General features: G+C 38.2%; 2 protein-coding genes across 6 annotated transcripts in view; both read right to left on the minus strand.

Annotated features, from left to right (window-relative positions):
- PSEN1 (presenilin 1) overlaps positions 1-14,079 on the minus strand; it is a 43,076-nt gene extending 28,997 nt beyond the window's left edge. For both annotated transcript variants that reach the window (XM_054970983.1, XM_054970982.1), the window contains exons 1-4: positions 14,011-14,079; positions 9,411-9,538; positions 3,459-3,697; positions 2,189-2,330 (exon numbers count right to left, since the gene is read on the minus strand). In XM_054970983.1, the coding sequence (XP_054826958.1) occupies positions 2,189-2,330; positions 3,459-3,697; positions 9,411-9,491 (462 nt within the window). In that variant the 5' untranslated portion in view covers positions 9,492-9,538; positions 14,011-14,079. The remainder of the gene's footprint in view (positions 1-2,188; positions 2,331-3,458; positions 3,698-9,410; positions 9,539-14,010) is intronic.
- Positions 14,080-15,900: 1,821 nt separating this feature from the next.
- Positions 15,901-23,047, minus strand: part of RBM25 (RNA binding motif protein 25) — a 39,554-nt gene continuing 32,407 nt past the window's right edge. For all 4 annotated transcript variants that reach the window (XM_054970937.1, XM_054970938.1, XM_054970936.1 and 1 more), the window contains 7 exons: positions 22,199-22,272; positions 21,319-21,469; positions 20,656-20,980; positions 19,972-20,246; positions 18,031-18,129; positions 17,478-17,525; positions 15,901-17,307 (listed from right to left, as the gene is read on the minus strand). In XM_054970937.1, coding sequence (XP_054826912.1) covers positions 17,215-17,307; positions 17,478-17,525; positions 18,031-18,129; positions 19,972-20,246; positions 20,656-20,980; positions 21,319-21,469; positions 22,199-22,272 — 1,065 coding nt within the window. In that variant the 3' untranslated portion in view covers positions 15,901-17,214. The remainder of the gene's footprint in view (positions 17,308-17,477; positions 17,526-18,030; positions 18,130-19,971; positions 20,247-20,655; positions 20,981-21,318; positions 21,470-22,198; positions 22,273-23,047) is intronic.

Genomic DNA, 23,047 nt, shown 5'->3' on the forward strand with positions numbered 1-23,047 from the left:
ATAGCTGTGTATCTTCAGAGCAAAGTCAAAATATTCACAATACAAACACATAATTATAAATATCTAAATCTAGTTTGATAGAAAATAAAACAAACTCTTTTTGTATGCAGTCAAACCCTAAGATAAAAAACTAGAGACATGGTCATTTGCTGTGCTGACTATAGCTCTGCTTTTACTCTTTTTATTGAAAACGGAGCTAAAGTAGGCTTTGACTCTATAGGCTGTTCTATTTATGAAAACATTCAGCCAAAAAAACCCTTACAAAATAGGTTTATTTATATACCCCCAACACTTGACACACCTGCCTTTTGTTAGATGTGCCTTTCACAATATGCTTCACATGAAAGACAGGAATTAGTCGACATTCTTCATAACATATTTCATAACAGCATGTCAGGGCAGGTCTCTAAAGTTTTATTAAAACAGTCATGTCTCACTTGACAACTGCACATTATAATTGATTTGTTGCTACAGACTCCAGTTCTGCCTGATAAAACCTGAATAAAATTCTGCTGCCAAGGTTTGCAAAATACAGAGAAATCAGGTATTTTAGTTCGGCAGGAAAACAGACTCTGCTTATGCAGAGTGACTCAGGACAGCATGAGAGAGAAAAAACCTTTCAGGTATAACAATAAAAAAAACAGAAGCTAAGAGGTTCTACTTGTAACCACTTATAACGAATCAAGAGGTCACAGGACTCACAGCATAGTCTGACTGATACTTCCCATTTTCATCTCTTTTCCTAACAAATTTTATTACTTCATATCGTTTATATATGCATTTCAGTTCCTCAGTTTGTACAGTCACACACAGTACTTGTCTAGCCCACGTTATTGCTTTCTTAGAACATTTCAGTAAGCAAACAGGAAGTTTAACAAACCTTAATGAACAACATTGTGCATTTTTCTTTTTGTTAAAGCTGGCTTGGTTGTATAGTACAAGCAAGCAGGATTTTACAAAGAACAGGCCAATCTTTGTCAGGCCCTAGGGGCCCCACAGGGACTAGGAGCCTGTCAATTTTTTTTGCTGCAGCACTGTTACTTGCTCCCTAGGGCTCCAATGGTTAAAGGCACTTTACACTCTGCACCATAGCAATACATGTACATATATATTTATCCTTATATTTATACTCTCTTAAGTATATATGAATAGAATTCTTCAGGAGACCCTCAAAACGGATATAGGGCTATGTACTGCGGTCTAGTACCTACCGTAACTGGGTCAGGCTATCAGCTGTAGTAGGGTGAAATATTGAGGTGCTGGAGGGCCCCCGAAATACCTGAAACCTTGGAGCCTGGCCATGGGTTAATAGAGCCCTGATCTTTATCAAGAGCAGGATTCTCCAATGGCATGTGAAAATCTTATTAATTAAATTAATTAATAATGTGCAAATCTCTAGTGAAGGTGCAGTCTTGTCGAACTTCAACAGGATGAGGATAGTTTCCACAGGCAAATCTCACCGATACCATTTACAGCTTGGCAAAGTTACTTAATTGATCCCACTTCAATAAGTATACACATGAAATAGGATATTACATTTTACAACACGGATTATACATTCCATAATTTTATTTACTTTATTTATATCCTGCCTTTTCTCCCTAATGGGGACCCAAAGTGGCTTACATTATTCTCTTTTCCTTTGTTTTACCCTCATAATAACCTTTGAAGATTGAGCAAGATTTGGGTCTAGCAGCACCTTTAAGGCCAACTAGATTTACAGGGTTGGAGCTTTTGAGAGTCAGAGCTCAGCTTCAGGCACTCATAGGCAGATAGTGCAACTTAAATGTTTATTTCAACTCAGAGTCCAAAAAAGAACTTAATTTGATCCAAAATTTAGGGTCCTCTTGGAAATAAGACCATTAAATTCAAGAAAAACCTGTCACTGATGGTTTAGATATACGTGATTTCCCCTTTCTAAAGCATCTGAAAGATCTTCAATAGCTATTGTAGTATATCGTATCTATTAATCTATTGTAAACAGCTATAATTATGGGAAACCATGCTTCTTCAAAGTTGAACTTCCACTTCAGTTTTTAGCTTAGGCAGAGGTTTAAGAATGTTTCATTTATTTGGAAACCAGTATATTCAAATATGTTCTCAGAAACATGGGGAAAGACATTTGAAGATCTCAGCCTTTTTTGATATGGTGCATTATGACGTCATGGTTCAGAGAACTCCTCCTCACCTTATAGCACCTGTATTTATAAAGCACAACCAAGAGTATGGTCATGACAATGATGACACTAATCATGATAGCAGCATTGAGAATAGAATTCAGAGCTCTTTGTCCAACTGTTTCCGTTTCTTCTGTGAATGGAGTGTAGATGCTAAAACACAATTTTAAAAAGGACAGGTTAAATCTGTGCCATACAAATACAGTCTTAAATCCTGACAGTCTTCCAATTAAATTCCTTTAAGGAATATTCAACATTTTAAAAAAATGTACTTAAAGAGCAATACTAAGCAGAGTCATGCTCTTCTAAGTCCGCTGAAGCTAATTCACTTTGAAGGATTTATCTCCGCTTAGGAGTACATTGTAAAAGTCATATTCCTTCTCAACAGTATCTTTATGCACACACCATCTAGTGGATATGGAATGAATTAAAAAACAAGTGACTTGCTACTTCATTCAGTACCACAAACTCAGCCATAGGCAGACTGGATAAACTAGCTAAAGGGATCATATTTCTTATCCATTTAACATTTCATTTCTAAAGGACTATACCCTTAAGGGGGATATAAGTGAGGATCAGCTAACAAGGTTAGAGTACTGGTAAATTATTAGAGGAAGTAAGGTTTTTGACTATAAAAATAAAAAGGTAATTCCCTGGCCCTGTGTGGATGTGTATATATATAAAGGAACAAATATTTGAATTAAAGAAATAAAATCAATTTTGAGATAATAAAATTGAGACTTAAATTTAACTGGAGCATGAGACTCAAATTGCAGGTTTCTTAAAAAAATAAGAGCTGCTAGCTATCTTTACACAGGAAAATCATTGTTTTTAATCTACATACCAAAAAAAGAGTTATGCTGTATGTCCTTAAGCTGTCCTTTGTTTTAGGGATCATAATTAAGGATCTAGCTAGACCAACAGTATATTATAATGTGGGTAGTACTGAGCTAGTATAAAATGAGGATGGGGTGGGAGCATGCTGAAGGGCGTGCTGTACTCTTAGCTCACCTTCTCCCAGCTACTGCTATTCCTGCAAGGCAACTTCTAATTTTGTTCTAATTTGTAGGAGGGCGGGTACATTAGGTGTCACTTGGCCACAGGAAATTGTGCTCACACTTCCCCATTTAATACTTTTGCAGCAGCAGCAGCAGCAGCCATCATCTAAAACACGGGTCTACTGCTGTCACACCTTGTCGAAACTTGAAAGTAACAGCAGAGAATAAAGAAAAAACTGCAAGATTTCAGGACAAAACAGGCAAGGGAAAAATGGATACATACAGCTGTCCATCCTTGCGTGTATAAAAGCTGACAGACTTGATGGTTGCAACAACTACTACCATACAAAGTGTGACAGGCGCAAATAGCATAATCACATGCTTTGCACCATATTTCAGCGTCAGCTCTTCCTCCTCGTCATCTTGTTCCACCACTTGCCGAGTACTGTTCTGTGGCTGCCCATTCGACTCTGAATCAGGATTATCACTGTTCTCATGGCGCCGTCTTTCAGTGTTGTCATTCTAGAAACATTTTGTTAAAAATAAATCCCATTTCCTTAAATATCCACAGATCATACATGCATTCTGAGTTTTAAGGTTTGGGCTAACGGACTGATTTATGCAAGTCCAATCAATGATTGGAGAGGAAACCATGAGAACCCTGTGTAGGAACTGAATATAGGAATAAAACGAATTACAAAAGGAAACAAATGTGAAAGGAAGCAAAGATTCAGTAGCAAGAAACTAAAAATAAAGAATATCTTGACACGGAAGCTTAAAAAGACAAACAGGGGTAATGAACACATCACAGGGGAAAACAACACAATTTAAAAGATATCTGTGGATTAATTGAAAGGAGAGCATATGGTAGACAATTTAGTTAGTTCTAGGGGTCACTGTGATCACTATGTTAGGTCCCTGTATTAGGATAATTTTCCCTCGACCCCGACACCAGCGGGCGAATGAGGCGGTGGGGAGGCTGCAGGCTTAAGCCTGCAACCTCCCCGCCGGGCGCTAAGTTCACCTTGCCGATGTCGGGGTCGAGGAATTCCTCGACCCCGACACCGGTGGGCGAACGAGGCGGCGGGGAGGCTGCAGGCTTAAGCCTGCACCTCTCCCCACCGGGTGCTCCGTTCGCCCGCCGATATTGGGGTTGAGGAGCTCCTTGACCCCGACACTGGTGGGCGAACGAGGCGGCGGGGAGGCTGCAGGCTTAAGCCTGCAACCTCCCTGCCAGGCACTCCATTCACCTTGCCAATGTCCTCGACCTTGACACCGGCAGGCGAAAGAGGCGGCGGGGAGGCGCCCGCTGATGTCGGCGTCGAGGAACTCCTTGACCATGGCACCAGGTGAACGAGGCGGCGAGGAGACTGCAGGCTCCACAGCCGAGCAAAGGTAAGTAGGGGGGGGCTGGGTGTTGTGGGGTTTTTAAAGGGCCCTGCCGCTTGTTGGCAGGACAGGGCCCTTTAAACCATCAGCTGGCAGGCGGCAGGGGGGAATCCCCCCCCGCCGCCTGCCAGCTGATAGGGAGGAGGGGATAAGTGGGGGGGGGGTTAGGGGGGTGCTGGAAAACCCAGCCCCCTGAATCACTTTGGAATGCTCCAAATCTTTACGGAGCATTCAAATGATTCAAATACCCGAATCTGAAGCGGCTTGCCACTTCGGGTTTTGAGTATTTCTGAATGTTTTTCCCGCTTCGGGTAAACCCAAAGCAGGAAATCTGAATATTTCCAGCGTGCACACCCCTGCTTATCACTACATCATCTTTTTCTTTGAGCAGTCTCATGGATGATCCCAACCAATTTAGGGACCATGCAGTAAATAGGATGACATCACAATGCTCGAAAGTCAGTTTTAACTACATGCTGATGTCAACCAGGACAAATAAAACTAATTCAGAAAACTTTGCCCTTATTCTGAATAGATGAACGCATTTGCCACATTTTGATGTAATCATAAAGACTGCCCAAAGGTTCATGCGAAGACTTTTTGATGCTATAGAAAATATTGAGAAGTTCCCCCCCATCCTTTGCCTCAACCCTGAGCAAAAATTCTGCAATGCTCCTTTCTGCACAGGGAATAACACATTGTGGTGTTGAAAACATGGTAGGTAGAGCATGGACAAACAGAGTAGGGACAAGCAGAGCTCTGATCAGATAGCACAACCTGCTTATTTAAAATTTTCATAAAATTGGCTACTTACTAACTACTTTTAAATTTATTTACACTTACAATTATTATATTTTCATTACCTTACTTTGGTATAATTAAAAGTACAGTAGGTGCTTCCAAAAAAAAGGTGCAGATAGAGGGCAATAATATCAAAATGTATGAAAAGTGACAGAAATGGCCTAAAAATACAAAGCTTAACCTTCTATATCATTCTAGTATTTCTCAACTTAAGTATACCGTATGGACAAACTTAATTCTACTTTGTAAGGCAAGATAACTAATTAAAATGTTTTAACTAAACAGCAGCAAAATCTATAGGACAGAGAATAAAAAGATGATCGGATTATAAGATACAGATTTACTTATGATGCTAAACTTCCAGTCCTGATGAAAATTAGTATAGATACCAGTTCCCTGTATTAAACTTGTATCTAAAAAGACTATGAGAATATTTATTTACGGATTGACGGAAATTTCTTTGAGCCTTAAGAAGAAAAAGGTATATTGTAATAAGTATATTGATAACTTCATTCCAAAAGGACATTGTGTCCTACATGGAAATAGTTTTCATTTTCCAACAAAATTCTTTTTACATCATCCTTCTCAAGTATAGCGCCAATGCTTGTAGCAAAATAAACACAGATCAAACAAGAAAAAGAGCTTTATACAAAACAGTCCCTAAGTAAAAGTTCAGCCCAAGAAACTGTGCTCAGGACTGCAGTTTGCAACTGTTAAAGGAGGAGCAAGGAAAAAACAGTAACATTCAGAATGACGTTCTGCCTGTTACATTTGAATAAAGATGCAATAACTTGTGTCACATCAAACACACTTTGTTCTAGCAAGTAGAAAAATCACAAATTACTATCTTATTAGCATTACACGTAAGTCAGAGGTGCCAACTGTATTGGAAGCAAAGGTACCGATTCCTCGCTTTCATCAGTCTTTATGCATCTAAAGTCGGTGAAGGGGTTTGAATCAAACCCTTGTACTACTGGTTTATGGGCAAGAATAAACTATGTTTATTCAAGATGAATGAGTAATACTAAAGATAAACAGGAACCTGGCAGCTATCAAAGAACATTGTTAATGTCAAACCCAAGGCAGTAGAACTGAAGGTGCAGAACAGAATTGTGCCTGGATGGAAACTTCCCCTGCTCTGTATCTGAGCCTTAACCCCCAAATGGAAATGAAGGAAGCAGTGCCAGGCAACACTGTATTATGCAGGGCTTTGCAAATTTTCCCATTATGGGCTTCTGCATCTATGCTAAACCTTCAATTTCCTGGTACTACTGAGAAAATGAGCTTAGCCAGCTTGGATTCTGGCGCAGTAAGTAAGTACTACTTCTAGTGGAGGTTGCCTCCATGCAACAAGTCAGTTGTAGAAGCTTTAAACGGAGATCAGAAGATTCTCTCAAACTGCAGACCTGTTTCCATAAACAGCTGCCAACTAACATATGAAAATCTGAAAGGACTTGAAACACAGAGTCCAGACCATGCAGCACATTTTAAAGAGTTTAATATTAGATATTACTGTTAACATACCCATTTTGATTTGATATAATACAGCACTGTCAAGTGTTACTGGAAATAATAAAGTCATTTCTTGCATAATGAACCACAGTTTTAAAGGCAAGGCAAAGAACCAAGCTGCCCACAATGCCACAGATTTAACAAGAAAGCTTTTTGGGGGATCACCTTACAGATGCAAGGTCCAACATTAAACAAGTTCCTCCTCCAACCTATGAGAGTGCATATTTACTTGCCTTTTATTACAACAAAATGTAATATTAATACAAAAGTGTTTAGTTTTCACAATTATTTACGAGGTATCACCACTAAGGATTCTTAAGAAATGTCACTAATATGAGAGGAACTGAGCATATTTTACCACAGTTGCCAGGCCTGCTGAAGAACATTCCTTGACCAAAAATCACTACGGTCTTCATGCTTGGTTGTTAAACACTTCTTAACAACTATTAAAGCATCTTAGAATCCATACACATTATGCCAGAGAACCTTGATGGTTAGATGTTCAAGTCTACTCCCCACATTTACCCTATCATTTTATCAGGTCCAAGTGAAAACAAAATTTCTAGTTATTCTGTCCTGGCTATGATGAAACATCGTGGTCTGGGGCACTGATTAAATTACCACAGATAGGGATGCCTCTATTGGTTCCCTTGATGCAGTATTTATATTGTTCTTGCTGCCTCAAATAAAAAAGAAAGATTTTCCCAAATAAATTCTCTTTAAATAAGCCAGCATGATGAACCTATTAGAATGGCAGACTAGGATCTGGGAGACCTAAGTTCAAAATCCCTCATCTACCATTAAACTCACTGGGTGATCTAGGCCTAGCCGCTCTCTCTTAGCCTATCATAGGCTCACAGAGTAGATACTAGGATAGAATGAGGAAAAGAGAATGATGCGTGCTGCTCTGAGTTCCTTGGAGGAAGGATGAGGTAAAAATATTCTAGACAGATAGATTAAATGAGTTTAAAAAGATGCCTGAATAAATTTAAATCTGAAATTCGACAACAGTCAGAAGTACCTGCCATCTCAGCAATTTTAAAAGTTTAGTGTATATTATCTACATATCCCACCATGCTAATGCACATTGTCTTCTCATTAAGGATAAATTAAAACAAACAAATAAATGGTAGTTCACTGAACTATACTACATCTCCTAAAAATACAACAAACCACTCAATTTCTCTCTCACTTGCATCGTATATGCAACAAAAACAAGATAATGGAAACACATAGCCCGAAGACAGGAAAGCAAAAAAGAAAACAACAGATATGTAAATGAAGATGAACAAAAACAACAACAGTGAATTATTAGGGGATGCATGGATGAACTGCAGAATATGACCAAAATTTGGTCATACAATATAAAAACACAAGATTCATTTACTTTATTGAAAATAGAAATGGTTATGAAAAAGTTCTGGGGTGAGATCCAAAAGGTAGCACATACACAAGGCCTTTTCACACGAATCTTCTGAGTGCCACTCCTGAATGCCAGGGGATACTGAAGAACAGTATCCAATGCAGTGAGGGGGCTGTAGCTGAAAATGAAAACTAAGGAAACTGCTGTCATGCACACAGCTGCCACAGGTGAATACATGGAATCCTGTAGAATCTGTCTGTTTTGCACGTTACTAGAGTGAAATTCTGGCTATGACTTGAGCTATGCAATTTTCAGCTGAATCCAGACCTGTATCTGGAAGAGCAAGGATTCAAATATTTATTTCACCCGAAAAAGGCAAGAGTTGAAAAGTTTCTGATTCTTTTCATCAATCATTTTTGAACACAGATATTATTTTGAGCCTTGATTACGATCCCTTATCAGGCAAATGGCATGATTTAAAATTTGCTCAGTTAGACTGGGAGGAGAAATATTGACATAGAGCATATTACACATACTAAGCTTCATACAGACCTCAAAATGGAATGCAGTACCTGCTAGATTATCAGCAACACTTAAACTATCTTTATGCCTAGTAAGAAAAAAACTTTTAAGAAATAAAAATTATCCAAGGTGTCCAGGGAACCAGTTGTACAGAATCTATCAACTAACAACACAATACTATATGGAGTTACTCCAGTCTCAGCATGCTGTAATCAGAGGCTTAGACTTGGTCACTGTACTGCACAGTCTTGTACTATAAATGAAACAAAGCCATGTAAAATTGCCTGATAACCTCTCACAAAAGTATCAGAATATTATAATTTGAAAAAGAAAAGCGCAAGATGAAACATTTATTTAATTAATGAAACTAGATCTCTTACATTAAAATACTTCTCTGTGGTTCTTATCACATTAATGACTGTAAGAACTAACAAATATAAGGGGCTTTACTCCGCTCTTTACAGGCATTTTGTATTATAAATACAAAATGAAGAACAGTATTTTGGATTATAAATACAACAGTATTTTGTATTATAACAATAAATACAATTTATAATTACAATAAATACAATATTATAACAATTATAAATACAAAATAATCCACTCAGTTTATGTGCTGGCATGTAAAATAATTGTTTTCTTACGTACGGTATTGCTCAGGTGGTTGTCAGGGAAGTTTTCTGTCAGCTGCCCATGCTGGAAATGTACGTTTGCGGATAGTTCTGTCATTGGGACTTTTTACTCCAAAAACTTTCTTTCTTCGTGAAACTCTGCAACTGTAAATTTTTTTAAAACAGATATTCTGAAAACTTATATTCTTTTTTGTATGCTAACACGAAATGAAGATCTTCTCTTTGCTGTTGTCTTTCTAGATGAGTGAAAAAAATAGCTTGTAGTAAATTGATCTGGACGACCCACTAAATCATGCTAATCTCTCCTCATGCATTCCTTCCTCCCCTTTCAGTTATGGAGACAATTACAGTTTATGATACTTCTGCAGAGATGTTAAAGTTAACAAGTTAGCCCAAACCAAATCTGCAAATCCATTTTTTACAATGGTAGCAGACTGGCTTGGTATTATGGTTTGCATTAACATGCATGTAACACTAACCACAACTAGTTGAAAAAGAGCCGTGAAGACAGGACAGCGAAGAATGCTGAAGGAATGGATCCAGACAAACCTGCTGTGGGGTTACTGCATATTTCACAACCCTCTCCCTTCCCAAATCTGGCCCACAATTAAAAAACATTTTCAACATTTGTAGCTAAATAAACTTTCCAAAAATGGCATAATTACAATCTTAAATCTTGTTATCTGATATCTGATATGTAGTATCTGGCATATGTATTGTTCTGATGATTTCCTAGAGTAATATAAATATATGTACCCAAAGCACTTAATCTAAGTATAAATTCTAGGCTATGGGCTGCTCAGAACTTAGAAGAATATAGTTTACATAAAGGAATCAAATATTAACAAATGTCTATAAAAGAGATGGAAGCTCAGCCACTAGCAGCAGTTTATGTAGAAAAAAATGAAAAAAGACTGGTTCAAGAACAGTGCAAATGCCACTACCAGAAATGCTTCTTTTTCATTATCACCACAAACCGATGTTTTGATAAGGCAGGAGCCTATCAAGAATAGCAATTTCTTCAGTTTCTGACTGGGTGGCAAGATCCGTAGGTTAGCTGATGTGACAAATATCCTCCTTTATCCCATTTATAAGCTTGGCAAAGTAAGTTTAGCCAAAGAATGTCCATGATGAATTGCACACAATTCAGATAGCTGACCCACTGTTCTGCACTCAACTGAAAGCCTCGATGTTCCTCTGTTTTGACTTTAGTCCATATGACAAAAACACAATTTTTTAAATTCTCCAGTGAGATAACATTAAATAGAGACACGAATGGAAGCGTACAATTACATCATATTATTGTTGTTCTTATAGTTTGTACTCTTCAGGACCTGAATCTTTTAAAAGAAAAATGTAAGTACTACTTTTAATGTTTTAAAAGTAAAGTAAAAGAAAATTATACTAATAGTACATAAAGTTAAATATGACTGTTTATCCATAGTTACTAAAGGCCACTGTGAGAAAAAGATGGCTAACACAGGATCTGAAAGCCAGTTTGGTGTAGTGGTTAAGAGTGCAGGACTCTAATCTGGAGAGCCGGGTTTTATTCCCAACTCCTCCACTTGAAGCCAGCTGGGTGACCTTGAGCTAGTCACAGCTCTCTGGAGCTCTCTCAGCCCCACCCACCTGACAGGGTGTTTGTTGTGGGGATAATAACAACATATTTTGTAAACCGCTCTGAGTGGGCATTGTGTTGGTAATCATTCATAACCCAACAAGTTGTCCTGAAGGGCAGTATATAAATCAAATGTTATTATTATAATTTTAATGCTTTAAACCTATGCATCCTTTCTTGCCAATAAGTATGTTTATTGTGCTCAAATAGGACCAGGCTTAGTGTCTTCCTTGTGGCCCTTTAAATTCACTTCATAAGTTGCAAACTTGTGTAACAATATTATAGCCTTGTAAAGGAATGTAATAATGGGGAAAAGTCATGTACATGAACAAAAAACATAGGAATAGGAGCGTAGGAATAAAGTATTATCAATCAGGGATATGAAGAACTAGATGCCAGATATTGGTAGCCTCTATCTCTTTCTGTTCTTCTGTTAATAGTTTAGTAAAAGTTGTTAGAATGAATGTAGTGAGAGTGCAGAAGATTGGGAACATAAAGGAAGGGAGGAAAGGAGATGGAATATTATATTTATGTTGTAAATGCTTTTAAAAAGAGTTCATAGTTGTTCTATACACGGCTTTTTTTCAGCTGAACGCAGTGGAACGGAGTTCCGGAACCTCTTGAAAATGGTCACATGGCTGGTGGCCCCGCCCCCTGATCTCCAGACAGAGGGGAGTTGAGATTGCCCTCCGTGCCAGCATATGTATTACTGGTTTTGTACATATGGCTATTAGTTGTACTATTATACCTCAATATTAATGATTTTTATGTATATACAAGGTTTTAGTATGTATATGTACAACCATATGTTGCTTTTAATCTAATCTATTTATTCCTACTGAACTTTATACCGGTGTCTTTATATTTTTAGTTATTTTCAACTATTTGATATATATTTATTTCTGTTGTTCCAAACTCCTTAGTTACCCACGAATATTTCTCCCATTCTACATTTACTCCATAGCTACCTAGCTCAATTCAAGGTATTAGCTATCACTTACAAAGCTCTTCATGGTCTTTGCCCATAATACCTACGGGACTTCCTCTCCCCCTATATTCCATCATGGCAGCTTTGCTCATCCGAACAGGGTCTTCTGCAGATGCCACTTAGCACATGGGCAAAATCAACAGCTGCCCATACATGTGCGTTCTCTGTGGTGGCCCTCACTTTATGGTCTACCTGAGGTGGTCAGGAAAGCTCCCATTCTCTTGACCTCTTAACAAACAATGCAAAACTGAATTGTTCAAAAGGGTTTTTTTTAGATAGTTGGCTGTACTATAAGGAAATGGTCTGAAAAGATCCATCAGTAAAGGGATAGGGAACCCATCAGTAAAAGGATAAAGAGGAACCACAGACTTTACTACTACTGCAATATTTACAGCAAAACCATAGATTTCACCACTATTGCTATAAGTATGATCCCACTAGGTAGTTTCTATATTAACATGTCAGACAGAGAATTGCTTATACTCTGTTTCAACATTTTTCAGCTCTGTATTGGATTTCTGCTGCTTTTTAAATCTTTGCAAATTTGCATACACCCCCCCCATTCATTACATGTTTATTGAAATGTCTTTGAAAGTGACTGTGCTGACTCACACTGTAATGCGTCTTGAGTCTCAGTGAGAAAGGTGGACTATAAATAACATAAATAAATCAAAAGGGGGAATTATTTTACATTTGCATACAAGTTACAAATTATGTCCAATAAGACATTTTTTGTGTATAGCATTTTAAGGGGGGTTGTCCTACTTTTGAATAAATATAGTACATGTTGGAATAACTACAGGAATTTGGGACAAAGAATGCATTAAAACACTAGACAAGTGCATGGCAGACCAGAATGTAAGAAGAACTGAAACTGTTCTGTTTTGGAGAGGATCTGTTCTAAGCAAGAACATTTTGATAGGGGATTTCTCCCCAGCAGAAATGTTTTACAACACAATGCCAACAACAGCCACAACACACCTAAACTTAGTGAGTCAAAATCTCCTCATTCAAACAACTCCCTCCTCCCAAAGAAACTCACTTTAAAATCCAAGACAAAAGCAAAACAATTCTAAATCCAAACTTTTTATTGACAGCCAGCCAGAAAAATGTGCAGAGCACAGGATATTAGCATTACTCTATCATTAATAACTTCTACTTTAGAGACTTCTTCAAGACTTTGTAATTTAATTGCTACTCTTAACTGTGTTGTTTTTAACTGACAGAATACAGCTTCTGTGTGGGCTAAAGCAGCCAAACAGTTTATGAATGGCTTGATGTAGATATAACATTGCATCAAATGAAGCATCACCCATTTTATTTACAGAAACAATATTAGATTTTCTTTTCTATACTATCATAAGGCAGAATCAGGATTAAGGCCACTATTTTTTTTCTTGGCAGAAAATCTGTCACAAGAAGAAATTCAACAAAGTTCACAATATTTCGATATAGAAACACCTGATGAATTTCTACATGTTGTAGAGCTGCTAAGGTATACAGTTTTTTATTCGATAGAAATAAAAAATTGGTTTAAACAGCGTCTAACTTATTCTCAAACGGGTAATTTTTGGGTACATCCAAAGATCTCATCTCTTGATTTCAACACTGCTTCCAGAACATGAGAGTGGTCAAGAAGCAGAACCTTCTTCCCTCCTTTCAGGCATTTTCACACGTGGCGGGTAGGGGGAGAAACATTCTAATCCGTGTTGTTATGGATTACGAGCTGGGGCGTGCAGGGACAGGAGGGAATGGTCTTCATTCCAGATTTAAAAACGCGGAGTACAAAGAAACGACGAAGCGGAACCACGTTAAGACAGGGAGTCCGTCAGAGCCTATTACGGCCCAGAACATAAACAAGCGTGTAAAGGGGGGGGGGGGGGCGTGACGGAGGAAACTGAAGGAGGCGCCTCAGCCATTCCCCACTATGACCGGGGAAAAGAGGACTACCGCTTGACCCCCTCGTAAGGCTCTTCTGCCTCCCGCTTTCAGCCCATTCACAAAGCTTACCTGCCCCCCTCAAAGCCGGCTCCGCCGGTTTGTTTCCCTTCCGACCCGAATTCAGAGCACAGCCCCACCCCCTCCCCCAACGCTTCCGGCCAAGGCCCCGCCCATCGCCCCAACCCTCCATTCCGTCAGTATTAGCACATCTCCGCCTGCTCGATGGCTCATGGAGGTGCGCGCCTGCGCATTACTTGAACTCCTCTTCCGCAGGCTGTCGGTCGGCTATAAACAGAGGCCCAGCCTGCCCTGTCTTTGCGACAATCGTTGCAACCTTGGATGACGCGTATGCGTAGTGGGAGGTTAACAGCGCGAACAGCCGCTCCAAAGTTTTTCCCGGCGCACGCACAGCTGTTGTAGCCCCTCCCCCTCCCGTAGGCTCTAGATCTTGCTGTTGCTTCGATGTACTCCACAGAGCGTATCTGGTTTTCTTGACGCAACTCGTGTGTTACAAATACCGGATTTATTCCTCTGTGGGAACCGCCTTTTCTGCCAATCTCACTAAGGCCCATTACCGTGTATCTCGAATTTCCCCCCTTAATCAGATGAACACGCATAGAAATGAAGCCTTTAAAATTCTTTGAAAAGTGAGATAAGTAACAGAGTACTGGTTGTAACCACCACAAACGCCCAAACTAAATTACAGTTCTGACAGATTGGTTTGACTGCTTTCGATTAGCTCAACAATCTTCATACTAATAGTTACCAGTTACCAGTCGTAACTAGTTGGCTTGGATTCATTACAGCATTCGTCATAAAGCTTCACAAAATTTAATAAAGCAAAATTTAGTTAGAAACTTTTTTTTAAAAAGTGATCACAAAGATCTCTTAAAGGACCATGCAACTTTGAAGACCAGCATTTCTGGTGTGGCAGTTCAAAATGTAACAGGTAAAGGGGCCATCCATACCAAATAGAACTAGTATTTGCATTTAGGCTGAAGTTTTGATGGGGGGAAACAACCCATGTGTTGTTTTCTATAGTGATAGCCTCAAGTAGCTAATCAAGTTAAATCTGAGTAGCAGATTACACCCAGGAGTTTCATTAGAAATGGTACAAGTCTCACTGGTGTGACAGAGAAAATGCTCTAATTTAAAGTAGTCCAAGAACAGTCATCAGAATTACTGTGGTTTTTTTTTTTTAAGACAAACATATACAAAAACACTCTCTAAAGCAGGGGTCACCAACATTTGAGCTTAGGGTCATCTTTGGAATTCTGTAGTGGGCACAGCCACAAAATGGCTACTACAGAAGGCAAAGCCAGCTACAAAATGGCTGCTGCAGCGTACCTTCAGTCATTCAGTGAAGATCCTAGTGCTGTGGTGACAGCTGTTGCCAAATGTTTCTTTTAAAATCTGCACAGCCAATCAGTGGGCAATCAGAAGTCTTGCTGGGCAAAAGCCCTACTCGGTGTCATTCACTCTCTAAAATAGTTGTTGGGCCCCAGGAAAGGTGTCAGCGAGTGCCATGGCACCCATGGGCACCATGTTGGGATCCCTGATCTAACAATATGTGTTTATATCTTTACTTTGAAGTGCCAATTCTAGCAATTCTTTGATTTATACTGGTCCAAGAAATGTGTCACTGAGTCTACATAGCACTAATAGTAGCACCCTTAAATTTTTTTCCTGTTCCCTCCTAACCAAAGAAGGAATAGCCAGTGTGTAAATTTCTAATCCTGTACATACTATGATCACATGCTGTTACAAACTTGTAAAAGGAACTCTGCTACATCAGCTCCCCATCGGCCAACGAGGTAACTTTAGCAAACCAAGAAGTAGGGCATAAAGGCAACATCATACATTATATTAATAAAATATTAATATTCATTGCATTTTGAGATGAAATAATGTTAAATGGTGACACGCCTTGAGACATCATTCAAATAATCTAAGTCCAGATCAAATATATACATTTTTAATATCTGAAATATTTACATGTTGGAACCTTGACACGATCCCATTTCTTAAGAACAGTTTTCAGATGTCCTCTTATAATGCAAGAATTCAGTAACTCAGGGTCAAAGTTATGCCTTCTAAACAGGTCAATCTGTATCCTTCAGGTAAAGAGAATCAAAAGAGTGGCATTTAAAAAAATTGAATCAATTTTTGCTTCCTGGAAAGTGTTCATCCTGCAATCAAAAAGGCCCATAGCATACAGTATTACTTGTGTATGAGATAAAAAAATGCAGTTTACAGTACATTGTTACATCAGCATATGTATAAAACCCATACAGAGTAAAAGGGCAGGAAATATCACCCTCTATCAATCCAACAGAGACAGCTTACAGTACAAAAAGAATAGTCACAGCTGACTTGATGGCTTACATAAAAACAAATTTCCCCATTGCTTGAAAACAGATGATTTAACATTGTAAACTGTTGTGCTCGTTACATCTTTAAACCTTTTCTTTCCCCAAGTATCCTAAACCGGCTAATGAATTTTTATTTTAAATAAAGATAACGGATGCTTAAAAATGTCAAGTCTGCTTTAGAAGGGAAAAAAACAAATAATTTGCATACTAATTATCCTTGATTCAAATCCCCAAATATGTTAAATTCTGTCATCAGATTAACTGAAGACTAGAAGGCCTCATGTAATGAGCAGGAAATAATCAATGGCTTTACAAGGATGCCTGAGTGAATGCAATACCACCATTTCCCTTACAGATTCGTCTACAAATAATGCAAATTTGTTCTATTTTTACCAAATCCAACAAGAGAACAAGTCCACATCCATGCAGGTGAAAACTACAGTGCCAGCAATGACTCCCATCCATTTTCAGAATCAAAGTTTATTCCAATCTTTTAAAATGGAAAAGGGAAAGAAGAGGTTGATGTATTTACATAAAATTCAATTATTTTGGTAAGCATTAAGCACAGATGTTTTCTAAAACATGGGACAATATTTACAAGTCATAGTTTAGAAGATGAAGATTAGAGACTGTGTACAGCAGCTGCAGTTTATAAACCATACCTGTAACTGTACCTAGTGAGAAACCACCAAATGCAGGATTTGGATAATTACAACCAAGGAAGCTGGGAAGTGAAAGGGGGCAGGGGCAGGTCTCAAATGTTACGGAGGATGAAAAAAAATTCACATTTTCTACATTTAAAAACACAGGTCTCACAAATGTCTGAGGACAGAGAAACTTCGAAGTTCTTCAGTGGTGGGAAACAAAAATTGAAATGGAGCCCTAAAAGCAAAAAGAGTCTTTATTTTACCAGACCAATCTTTTTGGCTTCTGTTTCATATATCAATAATCTCCACATTTTTACTATAAAAACTTCAGCTTCTTCATCTAGCACCTGCAACAGAAGAAAAAAAAACCCAGATTGTAGGGAATTACTGCTTAATAAGAAGCATCTATACATCAATTTGAATGCATTTGGTGGGTTTTGTTTTTCAGATACACTGAAGAGGGTCCCAAATTTATGTAAGTTAACAAAATGCTAGATTTGGCATGTTTTCTGCTTACCATAGCGACATCATCCAAGATACTCTGTGGGGAACTATGAGCCATAACCTGAAAAGACAGAGGTATATAGACGGCTTAAGAATGTTATCCCATAAAGGTAGCATTACTCTACAGAGTAGTAAACTCATACCTTAAAGCCATTAAAAAAGTCCCTATCTTTTAAAAATCAAGTGGGATGCTTTTATAGGAGCTCTTCAGTGAGTAAACCAGCTGCACAGGATTCACACTGAATGATTCAGAAGATGGACTAAAATGCAAAAACATTGCTTTTCATTTTAAAAGTTTATTTGATTTTGAACGGGCATCAAAATACATTTGTAAATAACTTGAGTAAAGCTGCAGGGAATGCGAAGGCAACTGCCACCTGCCTCTCACACTGCTTGGCATCTATAACTACAGCAGATGTACTAAGCACACAAGCCTTGAGGGACAGAGGTACATGTCTTCACTAGGTAACAGGTCGACATGAGTTTTTTGACAATGGTTTTTCCATGACAGCATTTTAAGGGAAAAGCCACTGCAGAGTAAGTTTGTAAAGATAATGTATGTTCACCTTTGAGCAAACGAAGTCAACTAGAGTTGCTTCTTCTTCACCAATATATTCTATTATCTTCTTGTTGATCCATGGTCTTATTCTACGTTCCATTAATGTCTAGAACAGAAAGCAGCATTTCAGATCTTTTACGTTACTGTACCATTTATTTTTTCATCTCTTTCTCAGGAACCTAAAGCCAGCCATTAAAGAAATGATCACATAGTTGGGCTGCAAGCTTTAAAAGGGTTCAAAAAGTAAAAGGATTACTTAATATGAGCACAATTGAATTAAAGTCTGAGAGATCCCTAGAATATTCCTATAATGGATAGTAAATGCCTTTGCTAATTAAACATAAGTTTAGCACAGATGTTGGTGAAATAGTCAAAAGTTGTGAAGATGAATACTCAGAAGTTAACAAACAGCCTTGGCAGTTACAATCCTTTATACACCATTTACAGTTTAGATTTTAGTGAGTTTTCTGCTTGAGTGAGGATACGATCGGGTGATTTCTGGAGACTGCACTCTCCCACTGCAGACCCTCATGTTGACCTGTATGCTGTTCTTTGGGGTCTGCTAACACCTGAGGGCACAGCAGGCTGCAGCAGGAGAGGAAGAGTTGTCCTTCATCTAATCCATCTCCATTGTACTACATGGGCTCTACTCCATTATGTTTATAACTTCTATTCTTCATTATCAGAAAATGAATGTTGAAAATACTGGCCTTGTAATCACAATACCAAATCTTGCCAATTTATTATAATGTATTTGGCTTTAAGCCATCATTAACTATATGGATGTGTATACTGAGTTTTATTGAGGTGTTTTATGTAATATAAAATGCCTTGAGCCTACATTTTGTAGAGAAAGACAGTCTAAAAGTATTTTAACAATAAATTAACAAGTTACAGCTGTAGGAGATTAATTTAAAGAAACCAATTTAATTCATCAAAACGAGTCCAGTAGCACCTTTAAGACTAACCAACTTTATTGTAGCATAAGCTTTCGAGAATCACAGTTCTCTTTGTCAGATGCATCTGACGAAAAGAACTGTGATTCTCGAAAGCTTATGCTACAATAAAGTTGGTTAGTCTTAAAGGTGCTACTGGACTCTTTGATTTTGCTGCTACAGACTAACATGGCTAACTCCTCTGCAATTTAATTCATGACAACACATCTGTTTACTTTCTAATGTCATTTGGTTCTTTTAAAAATTGTAGCAGGAAATGAAAGAAAAAATATTTAAAATGAACTGTGTTGCAGTAGCTTTTCTTTATTAAATTGTAAATTACCTTATAGTTCCTTCAACCTTTTAAAGATGCCTATACTGAGTTTGTGGTAATAATTTTTATTTCAAATGCATAACCAACTAAAAATTATTTAATTGGATGACAAAATCCAAAGAAGGATGTCCAGGTGCGTGAGAGACCTGTGCAGGTAGCTGGAATTTTGCTTTTTTCCCCCCCTACAGCAGGATTCCTGCCCAGGAGACACTCTGTAAACTGAACAACTTGCCTGTAATCTTCACTTATCTCCTGCATGCCCTGTCTCAGATCTAAAGGTGACCTCAAGGAAAGACTTGGTGAATTATTTTGTGCAGAATGTTTTTCTAGATAAAGTGAACGGATGAGGGGTTGTATGATGCATTTGTGTGTGTGCTGAAAAAAGAATTTTACTGCAAAGAGTTTGGGACTATATGTAGCAGTACACAAATATTTCCAAGTCAGTGCAAATATGGAGTCAGGATCACAACTGGAAATAACTGCATTAAACCTAGCTAGTGTCTTGGTATTCCTGTCACTACTATCATTCACAACTCTAAGCAACACTGGGCTAAAGCAAAACATCTCTTGTACTCTATTTGACTATTTACAAATTGATGCCTAAACTTAAGAGGTGACAGTTGTTTTATAAATTCATCTTGGAGATAGTACTGCAGATTTTGTATTAGTTCATACTCACTGAATCCACAATAGACCAATCAAGAGGATAAGCAAAGAGTTCTGGTTTGGCTGTGGGAATTTTCTCAATGAGACTCTTAATATGTTTTCGTTTCTCTTCAGTATTGACAGTGCCTTTGGAAGAGCCTTTGTCTTCATCACCGTAATCCAGTGGCACCAGTTTTCTTTTTCGGGGCATGTCATCACTGTCTTCATCTTCAAATTTATTAAACACACTGTCCACAGTGAGTTTCTTTCTTTTCACAGCATTGGGCTGATTTGGACTATTGCAGGCACCTACAATAAAAAAAAAAGATTGTATTTATTAAAAGGTTAAGATTCATTCTAATATGTTTAAACACCAATTCATCTGGTGATTCTGCAGGATTCAAAGTAGGTAATATCTTTGCAGTTGAAGGATGAACAAATAACTTTAAAAGAAAAGGAGAGAGACTGGCTGTGGATAGCGTAGCAAAAAGGTTCACCCTATTCTGGCCTTCTCTATACATTTGTTGGGCTACTGTCCAGTTTCTTGGCTTTTCAAATGAATCAAAATTATTATACTTTGGGGAAGATTTGAAATAGGAAGAAACCCATAGATCTGACTTGGGTAAGTTCATTATGGCAACGCTGACTAGTTTGCCATTTTTCTGTCCTTTTAAAATCCTGAGGTGAAATTTTTTTTAAAAAGTAAAACAACACTTGCCCAGTTTGAGACTAAGTCCTATTTTAGGCCTGCACTCCTCTGGCTGCTGCTGATCAGGTGAATTTTCATGTGGGATGATGATGCCACAAGGAGATTCATCCCCCGGGGTATTTGGAGTCGCATTGCCACTGGCTGAGGAAACAGATGGAGCAGAGCTGATGGGTCGGAGTGTTGGTTTAAGGCAGGGCTTTTGCTCTGGCTCCTCCTCTTCTTCTTCTGGTTCTTCCCTTTTTTCTTCTTTTTCTTGTTTTTCTTCCTCTTCTTCCTCTGATTCTGGCTCTTGTTTGGTTTGGGGCTGTCTACGCCTTTCAGCCTCTTGCTCCATCTGTGGAAGAAGACAAATTCTGAAATTCTACAGAGCCATATTTCTGGATTATACTTACAAAATGGAAATATTACAAATCATACAAGCAACACTACTCTGGATTACCCATAATAAAATAATCCTAGTTAATCACAGTAATCGGGTTTTTTAAAGCCTTAATTTAACATTAATACCATCATACTAAATAAATTCCAAAACAAAAGTTTTTTTTTTTAAATATAAGCATGCAGCTAAACCCACACATTACTAGCAGGTCAGTCACTACCAATACTTTGTACTTAACATAGGTCTACCATTGCAAGAATGTCAATTCTCTCTCCTAAAAAGTAGTTTCTTACCCTCTGTAATTCTGCATCTGGATCTGGATGCCCTTCTGCCAGAAGGCGTTGCCGGATTTCTTCCAACTCTTCCTTCTCCCTCTTTCTGTCCCTTTCATCTGCTTCCATTTCCTTCTCCCTGTCTCGCAGTCTCTTCTGCAGAGCACTTCCCCTGTAATATGCATTCATTTTTGATTTACAAGGGTTTGTAACACAAGCTTCCCCCATGAATGCTTCTAAGAAGCAAGCCATCAACCACTCTATTCATAATGTAGACTACGAAGGATGGTGATTTATTCCCTAACTCCAAAGAAATAGCTTTATGTACCGAGCAGTAATAGTCCCATTTGCTTCTTGATGTCTTAGTTCCTATCAGAAAGAGCCATTAAGGAATAACTCTATAGTGATGGAACAAAATAATTCTGAATTTTAAAGCAATTAACTTCTTTATTCTTCTAATACTATTTTTCAGAAAGGACTTTTCTGTTTGGTTTGATCTGTTTAATTATTCCTCTAATTCATATTTAATTTTCCCAAAAGGACCCAAATCACAACTCTGAACCTTAACAAAATGTATGCAGGAACAATTAATTACATTTGGAAAAACTACTATTAGAATGTCTTACAAAATTTGCCTCAAGCACCTTGACACAGAGGCAGCCAAGACATCTTAAAAATAAACTGTTACATGTTACAGGTTTCTCATCCAGGGTGAGCAAAATACAGTAAGGACACTACACTGCGGTGAAATCGTATCGGCTTCCCTGTAAACGATCCATGCATCCATCACTGCATCAGCAAACAAAGTTTCATGGTGACAGAATGTGTATATTTTTGACATGACTATTTTAGTGAAGCCAGAGAACAAGTGCAGATCTGCTTTTGTGAATTCTAAACATACCTGTAATATTTTGGGTCATCTCTGTCATCATCATAATCTTCTAGGAATTCTTTGAGACGCTTAGCTTCTTTTGCCTATAAATATTAAACATTTAATATTGTATTAATATTCTGCCTATTTCTGAGAGTGTTTTTATGCTTGTGTAGAAACTAAGAGTTGATGTTCTTTTCTACTGGAAAGTTATCACAGTGGAAAAACTTTTGTTTTTGTGCAATAGGGACTAGCTTGTTTTCCCAATGTTTGAAACAGGACTATCTCCTCACCAAATGTTGTATGTAATTTCACAGCATTTTTGGTTTCCTCTAGCCTCTCAGATCTTAAAACATATACAGAACACAGTTTGCAGAAAAGGTCTGTACCAGTTTCTCTCTTCTTTACTGCTCTCCTGAAAAAGGGGTGGGGGTGCAATGGGAAATGAAAATTAGAAGACAATCCCCTCCACTCCTATTTCATTCACATAAAAAAACAGGGAAGGATTTTAACCCCTTCACACTGCAGCCCAATGACACTATTCACCAAGTAATCTTCAGAGGCAGCTGGGAGAGGGATAGAAAGATCCTTTCTGCAAACTTTGTTCTGTGCTAAGTTTGTGTCCAAGCTAATGATGTGAGTCCAGCATTTCTTAACAAGACAGGGTTTTTGAAAAAGTGCCCCGCATATGCAAATCTATTATCCCGAGCAATATGAAAACGTAGGCTAGGATCTAAAGAGCTAAGCAAGGCCTGAGGGAGGCTTTTAAAAACTGCAAACCCCATGAGAGAGGGCAAGCCAGTTGAGAAACCTATCAAAAAGAATCTGTAATACGGTGTGCGCGTCCGTCTGTCCTGTGGTGCTGTACAAATGTGAAAC

The sequence above is a fragment of the Eublepharis macularius genome, chromosome 2 (genome assembly GCF_028583425.1).
Source record: "Eublepharis macularius isolate TG4126 chromosome 2, MPM_Emac_v1.0, whole genome shotgun sequence".
Taxonomy (NCBI): Eukaryota; Metazoa; Chordata; class Lepidosauria; order Squamata; family Eublepharidae; genus Eublepharis; species Eublepharis macularius.